The sequence below is a fragment of the Hakea prostrata genome, chromosome 11 (assembly GCF_041222555.1).
Source record: "Hakea prostrata isolate BN-2017 chromosome 11, UWA_Hpros_2, whole genome shotgun sequence".
NCBI lineage: Eukaryota > Viridiplantae > Streptophyta > Magnoliopsida > Proteales > Proteaceae > Hakea > Hakea prostrata.
The window spans coordinates 8,726,220-8,733,866 of NC_142610.1; the positions used below are offsets into that span (position 1 = coordinate 8,726,220).

The window sequence follows — 7,647 nt, forward strand, 5'->3', positions numbered from 1 at the left end:
GGCGGTAATCGAACAAACGTCACTGATGTTTTAAAATTACCAGTTTTATAAAACCGCCAATGAAACCCTAGATCTTTCCTCAACCCATGGGCCTCCCACATGGAGCCCGTGTTTTTTTCTAATTAGTGACGGTTTATTCAAAACCGCCACTAAATATCCATTATTAGTATCGGTTTATCAAAAACCGCCACTAATTAAACGTCACTAATTCTACCTTTTCTTGTAGTGATAGATGAATAGGTTAGCCCCCCCCCCCCCCCCCCCCCCCCAAAAAAAAAAAAAAAAGATGAAAAATCGATACCGTAGAAGAACTCAAGGTAGAACTCCTGTACAACTAACTAGTTCTTTGCTAAGAATCAACTTGCATTGTAAAGAACAAAAGAAGAAGAGAATGAACTATCTTTTTCCGGTAAGGAAGAGAAGGAACCAGGCTTGGTAAGCAAGCTTATTATAGTTGAAGAAGAATGGATTGTGATGAAATCGTTGCTTTAAAATCTGTCAGCTCCGGTTCTGCCAAGTAGCATATCAAACCTGGGATTTGTAGACCAAAGAAGACTCGTGAGAGCGGGCTGCCTATGTGGATAGGAAGCCGCCTCTGATGGTTTAATCGGATTCTGGATAACATAGTTCCTCAAAAGGAGGAGTAATTGTCCGAAGAGATAAAAAACTCTTGGGTCTGTGCCGTAGTTAATGCAGAATTAACTGAGCTTGTATTTTTATTGTCTCGGTGTAGTAGAGTTTAGCTTATCTTGCTCTTTTTTTTTTTTTTTTTTTGTTGTTGTTGTGTTCACTTTGCTTCCCAGGAGAAGGAATAAGTGACCGTTCTTATACTAGAAGGAAGGTTCTATGGAGAAGATGGATGACAATCGTTAGATGGCTTGATCTGCTTCCCAAGGGAAGATCCAAGGTGAAGGTTCGGCTTGCTTGTGCTTGAAGCAACTAGATTCAGGTACCCTGTAAGAATGCTAAAAATATCTTTGACTCCATATGTGACACATTTGGCTCGATCCTTGACAAAAAGGCTGAAGCAACTCCCAAAGGAATTTTGGCCCTCTAGCTTATCCCTTGATAAACGCAGAGCATTAAATGCATAAGTATGACACATTAGATGTTGAATTTAATGTCTTAGTGTGCGTACAAATGTATGAAGATGAGCAGGATCTCGCTGACAAGTTATGGCAAGGAGATGTGCTGAGCAGCGTGTCCAGAAAATAACTACCGCCATGTGGCAGAGCCAATAACCTTTTTCCAAGGAGTGCCGAGAGCTTAATCTGGAGCCAAGAGGCTAGATTGAAATTTGAATTCTGATGAGAGCTAAAGGGCCACTCCGAAGATTGAATTCCGAAGAGAGCCGAACGGCTGGTCAAAGGACTAAGTTGAACCCAGTTGACCCTAGTTCATGCGGTCTCAAAAATGGTTTGACATAACAGAATTTGTAGCGTTGCTCAAATGAAATTAAAAAACCTAAATCTAGCAGCACAATACCCATGGGTTGCAGGAAGTGTGTGCCGAATGATCAATAATAACTCAAAACAAATGAAATTGCTCCAACATAAATAATCACTCTGTAGATGTCTTGTTCTTCCTCTTTCGATTTGTGGGTGTATTATGATTTGGGTAATTCTTCTCCAGCCAAGAAAGAGCGGAAAAGGGCGTATGCTCTCTTGGGCTGGAGGAGTGGAACCTCATGACCAGCCCCTCTCACTACTGCAAAGGTCAGACCTTCATAAACTTCACTCCATCCTCCAACCTATATAGAAAACAAACATATTAGCAAAAAGCACATAACATCAATGTTGTTCTCAATTGCAACTGCTGCGAGTGTGTTTTTGGGTTGTACCTGACCACTTGAATACCATGGATACCACCTAGTCTTCACAGTGAGGTTGAGATGGCTTAAGGAGAACCTTGTCGCAGTAACTGGAACCACCGAATCTGTGTCCCCACTGCACCAATAATTCATCATCATATGATTGAGAGAAAATCAAGACCTTAACATGGAAAGCTTTTTAATGGTCAGATTGGCATTCGGTTCTTTTGTCCCCTTCTATTTTGTGGGCTATAGAGAGAGAGAGAGAGAGAGAGAGACAGGGGGGGGGGGGGGTTGTGGTGGGGTTGTTGACTTGATTTGAAAGAGTAGTTTACCTAATGAAGAGACAATTAGAAGCATTTTCTTCCAGCTTCTAAGATGGATACTGTTAGAGGGAAGAAAAAAAAACCACTTTGGACTGATTTTGCTTTGATTTATGGTCATCGCCTTGACCATGAATTATTCAAAGATTTGATAACAGAAAGAGACACCTTGGCATCAACTCTTCCTGCAGTGGATGCAAGGATCGGTTCTGATTGATAACTCTGAAACCCACACCAGATGAAATGACCGATGAGATATGTGGCTGAAGGATAACCTTACATTTAATGGCTAATGTTAATCCAAGTCTCTCAATCTAATCCATTTTTTGCTATCCCGAGCAACACAATTAGAAGTAGCGCAGTATTAATGGACTTTCTCACTGTCAAGCCAATCATTTTGGTCGGTTGGATAAAAATTTAACCCACTACCACAATTCAAACGGGCAGACACCTTCAGTAGATAGCTATTTCTGTGTTTTAATGATCCAAAATTTAGGACCAGAGAATTTAATGTGCTAGTTACCTGAAAACCCAGATCCGTAAACCTGCTGCCATCAATTCCCTGTAAGTTGGCAACATGGAAAACTGGCTATCCGTCCAATTCCTGATCAGAATGTCACTGCCAACCACATACAAATTATATTCAAAATCGCCAGGATAATAAGAACTTCAAATAGAAAAGAAAGACCATGCATGAATTTTTCACTGAGATAAAAGACCTGCAAGCTGTCCACTTATAAGCAATGGCTGTAGAATTGGCGTGCATAGCCCTTTGAACGTCAGGTCTGTTATAGTATTTCTCTGCATAATTTTCTATACATGGATCATATCCATATCTACGGCGATGCAAGAGTGTATTCTTGAACCTAACTGATTGTGTCTCATTATTAGATACATCCGTACATGTTGGTGTATAGATACTGTATTGATCGATATTACCGAACTCTTTAGCTGCATAATAAATAGCATCCTCGCACAACGAAGAGTAACTTGGCATTGAGAAGTTGCATAGGGAGAGGATTGAATGATAGCTTCTATCTGATATCATGGTGTGGCTCCACCAGTATGTTACTGTTCCAATATTGTCATAGTGGTTATCTGTTACAGCATTTCCCACCTGTATATTTTCTGTTAAAATTCTTACCCAATTGGAATTTTCTTTGATCCTGCCATGAATTTGGGTGAGTTTGAACAAATTGGAGTTTTAAGTTCAAGAATCAAAATAATAGAGTAACCAAGTTGACTCAGTGACTGAACTTTGATCCTCACTACTCATAATAAAATCTCATTGAAACTGTTTGAAGCATTTAAACTTACAATGAATCCTTTAAGGTTGATGAAGATCTTGGAAGAAGCTTTGTTGTAATCGTGGATTTTCTTTGCTAACTGAGGGACATAATGGCCTAAAAACACATTCAGGTAATTGGTTATATAGCTCTTTATATTGATTAGTTTTGAGTTTATCCGATTATTCTGATATTCAAGTACTGTTTGTGTACCTGCATAGCTTTCTCCAGAAATGTAGAAGTCTCTATGTTTGTATTGTGGAAACCTTGACATCCATCTTATCATGAAAATCAAAGCATCCTGAGCTGCATTGTGGAATCATAAATAATTATGTCTCAGATGCTAACAGTACTGATGATGAAAACAAGAACAACTGCAACAAGTTGCAGAGGAAAAAAAATCATATAATCACCCGTGCGTTCATCCCCAGAGTCATATAGATCTGAAGTTGTATTTGTGTACGAGAAACCCACACCAGAAGGTGATTCCAGAAAGAGAAGGTTTGCCTCTGAAACAAAAGGATAGCAAATAGTAGTAGAGCTAGAATGCATAACCAAAAAAACTATAATATGAATTCAAATATTTCTCCCCTAATGTCCATGAAAACCATTCTTTTCTTAGTTTTTGAAAATTTTATTCACTGCAGATTGTTTTATTAGTGATTCTATGAATCATGAAAACCATTCTTTTCTTAGTTCTGAAAATTTTGATTCATTGCTGATTGTTTTATTAGTGATTCTATCTGAATTAAATATTAAAGAAACTTCTATTGTGTTTATTTTTTACCTTTATTCCATGAGTATTTGTTGAGGTAGAGAGATGAACCGGTTCTATTGATCCTGAATGGCCCAATTTCTTCAGATGCACCATATGCTATAGATGAACAACCGGGACCTGCAGTTTCCAGTTTTAATCCCAAGAGCAACCTATATGTTCTTAGAAAACTTGTCAAACTTGAAAATAGAGGATGGTCTCAATTATGCAATTTAAAGAAGACACAAGTACAAGATTATCTTCTATGTAGGGCAACATGCTTCAAGTAACTCTTCTATATTTGTTACTTGAACAGGTCTTCTTTTTATGTGTCTTTTTCTTTTTCTTTTTTTTCCTTAATGTTGTTGGTGGGGGGGGGGGTGTTGGGGGTTGAGGATGAGGGCCAATACTTATGAACGTTCCCGACTCCCGTGGGGTGAGAGTTTTGTGCATTGTATATGCCTTTTCTTCAAGATTGGTGGTTGAACCTTTCGATTCCTCATGAATGAGAATATGACCTTTCAGGGACATCATAACTATGATATTTGAAAATCTATAGCCACTAATGATCTATACCCTTTAATGGCATGAAGGTTGGAGAGGATTTGTAATGTTTGCTGTTTTTGAGGGGCTCAGAGAGTTTGGGTTATTATTAATTTTTTTGGCTAAAAGATCATTTGTATTAAAAAGTAAAACATGTACACTAGTATAAAGCAAGACTTTCACTCATTCTCACAACCACAGTTGCCCCAATACACTCAAACTTATAGGTTCCTAATCATTGCAAGAGGCTCATATATGCTACTAACTCACAGAGTTTGGGTTAAGTTGTATTAGTCTTTTCTATATTGCAAATATAATGAGAGAATGTGAGTGAAGGATGGAGACTTGAACATGAAATTTTCTTAATCTCAAGGCCTCTGTATGGGAAATTAATTGAAACCACACCAGAAACACGACCACGAAAAATTTAACCCACCAGTCAGATGTACTATTGCATTCAAATGGTAGTTAGTGACTGTAGTTTTTGTCATAGGCCTTGTCAATTACTTGTCAATGGGACGTGACAAGCACCAGCTCGCCGCATTAAATGGGACATAACCCACACCAGTGATTTGTGAAGGTGGTAACCATTTTGGTGTAGGGCTTCGCCTTCACTACATGTCATGCACCCACTGGTTTCTAGAACTCGACCAGTCTAACCCCCCAGCCTGGCTTGGACAAAGATATATGGAATCAAGCTTCCGAAGGTCCCTTAAATCATAACTTTTTCCTTCGCATTGCTAAAGACAATGAGATAGTGTGGGATCCATACCCTATGAATGCCAAGATCAATCCCTTTCTCAATCCCTTTCTCCAAGTGGGTAGCAAAACCAAACACGTATGTCATGACCAAGTTCAGTCCCTATGCTTCGTCACTATATATTCAAGAAGATTCACTTTGTTAGTGTTCAAAAGTATATTCCCCTTTGTAAATGTGCACTCTAAGAAAAACAACATATAGCATTATACAATGGCCTCGAGGATAATTGATCCCGATTTGTGATGACCCCAAAAATGAAATATCTTCCAGACAATACAATGAAATGAAAGAGGACAAGATAATGACTTTACATTAGTTTTGCCCTCTCGATCCTTACCTTCTTTGTTGAAAGATAAATTTTTCTTTGCTGATTCTTATGACTGTTATGTGATGATATTCCTTTGAAACTGTTTGCTTCAAAGAGTAGAGCAAGAAACAAGGATTTTCTGAGGTTTTCTCTGATTTACAGCTCTGATCCTTTTTATACTCGCTAAAGATGATTTCAGCTGCTAATAAAAGGATCAAAAGAGCATCTTTTGTTATGACAAATAGGAAAGAAAGAGTCTGTAAAGTTGTTAGTAGTTGCTGTCGGAGACAAAACCTTTACAGATCTCTCTCTCTCTCTCTCTCTCTCTCTCTCTCTCTCTCTCTCTCCTCCCCCCCCCCCCCCTTCCCTCCCTCTCCCTATAAACTCTCTGGGGTTTTGGAACTGAAAGCTAAGAAAGAATATAATCTTCACTCATCAGCTGGACAAGAATAAAGACATAAAAACAGACAGAAGAATATCACGAGTACCCAGCAAAGGTTAAAAAGGTTATACAGATAGGGTCAATTGAGGTACACACAGGTAAATTTGTGTACCTTTTTCTCTCTTAAAGAGAATATTTTCTTCCATTTTTTGCTTGACCTTCAAGAATAATATATTAAGCTTTTGGAAGAGAAGATCAAGAAGGATACGTGGATTTTATATGATACGTGCGTGGAAACCTACGGAAAAATTATGGGTTTACAGCAATTCTTCTGTTATATTTATGTAAGAAGAAGATATGTGGTTTGAATTCCTCTTTCTTGTTCTATCTTTGTTCTTCAGATTATGTGATGAAAGAGAACTTCTGAAATGATGCTTCAATAATTAAGCCAATGTGTTATGTTTGTAAGTTCCAGAGTTAAAAATTTGAAACTTGGAGATCCGAAAGATTTGTAAGTGAAAAGAGCTAAACAAGCTAGAAAGGAAACTGACCTCCATTAAGCCAAAGCACAAGAGGCTTGTTTTCAGGATGAGCAGTTGCTTCTATAAACCAATAAAAGAGAGCTCTCCCATGTGTCTGGTTCACAGTAATGTAACCAGAGAACTGTGAGAATGTCACCGGTGGTTGTCCTGGAAGGGCTGAGATCCGATCTAACTCTTGTTGATTCTGTGTGGCAACACTGCTACTGCTGATTCCAGCTAAACATATCATCAATACTAAGATCGTGGAGAAAGAGAATCTCTCTTGCATCTTAAGAGATTTCTCTCTCTCTCTCTCCCCTCCTTCCCAGACAGTGGAGTTAGGGAGAGTTATTTAATACACAAGACTAGTGAGTGAGGTTTAGGTAGCCAAAACCAGATATGTATGACAAGGTGAATTCATGTTGAACGTCGACACTAGCATTATTTACCTTGGCTTGCTGCAGGTTTTGACCAATCTCTCCAGAAAGAGAAAGAAAGTTTCTGGCCCACCAACGCAATTAAATCTTAGGCCAGAACTGAAACCCAGTGGAGGTGCATAAATGCAAAAACTCTCTCTCTCTCTCTCTCTCTCTCTCTCTCTCTCTCTCTCTCTCTCTCTCTCTCTCTCTCTCTCTCTCTCTCTCTCTCTCTCTCTCTCTCTCTCTCTCTCGTGTGTTTGTTGGGATGTTGGGTGGAGTTGGCTGCCTTTGCCTGTGGGTGTGGTCCTACAGAAGTGCGGACAGACAAGGAGGTTGATGATGAAAGGAGAGATGTGACCTTGGGGAGACTACAATAGGGATTCCAAACAAAATATAAGACAAAGGGATGGGGTCTGATGAGATGATGAAGATGCTAAATGAAACTTTGAAGGACTGCCCCGAACCCTCCATTCAAACCCTTATCACCCCCATCTCTCTGTTTTATTAGCTCCTGTAGATCTCTCTCTATTATATTTTATGAT

At 39.0% G+C, this 7,647-nt stretch overlaps 1 protein-coding gene across 3 annotated transcripts; it reads right to left on the minus strand.

Annotated features, from left to right (window-relative positions):
- Positions 1 to 828: 828 nt before the first annotated feature.
- Positions 829 to 7,268, minus strand: LOC148999929 (serine carboxypeptidase 24-like). 3 transcript variants are annotated; one of them, XM_089139670.1, is made up of 9 exons: positions 6,717 to 7,265; positions 4,207 to 4,314; positions 3,833 to 3,928; positions 3,633 to 3,725; positions 3,451 to 3,536; positions 2,853 to 3,250; positions 2,657 to 2,752; positions 1,841 to 1,946; positions 832 to 1,750 (listed from the first exon to the last, which is right to left on the minus strand). In XM_089139670.1, exons 1-9 carry the CDS (start codon positions 6,973 to 6,975, stop codon positions 1,607 to 1,609), a joined length of 1,386 nt encoding a protein of 461 aa, XP_088995796.1. In that variant the 5' UTR covers positions 6,976 to 7,265; the 3' UTR covers positions 832 to 1,606. The 3 variants fall into 3 exon arrangements, with proteins under 3 accessions (XP_088995797.1, XP_088995796.1, XP_088995799.1); XM_089139671.1 differs by lacking the exon at positions 4,207 to 4,314 and having other exon boundaries at positions 829 to 1,750; positions 6,717 to 7,267; XM_089139673.1 differs by lacking the exons at positions 832 to 1,750; positions 1,841 to 1,946 and adding an exon at positions 1,970 to 2,355 and having other exon boundaries at positions 6,717 to 7,268.
- Between the last annotated feature and the right edge of the window lie 379 nt (positions 7,269 to 7,647).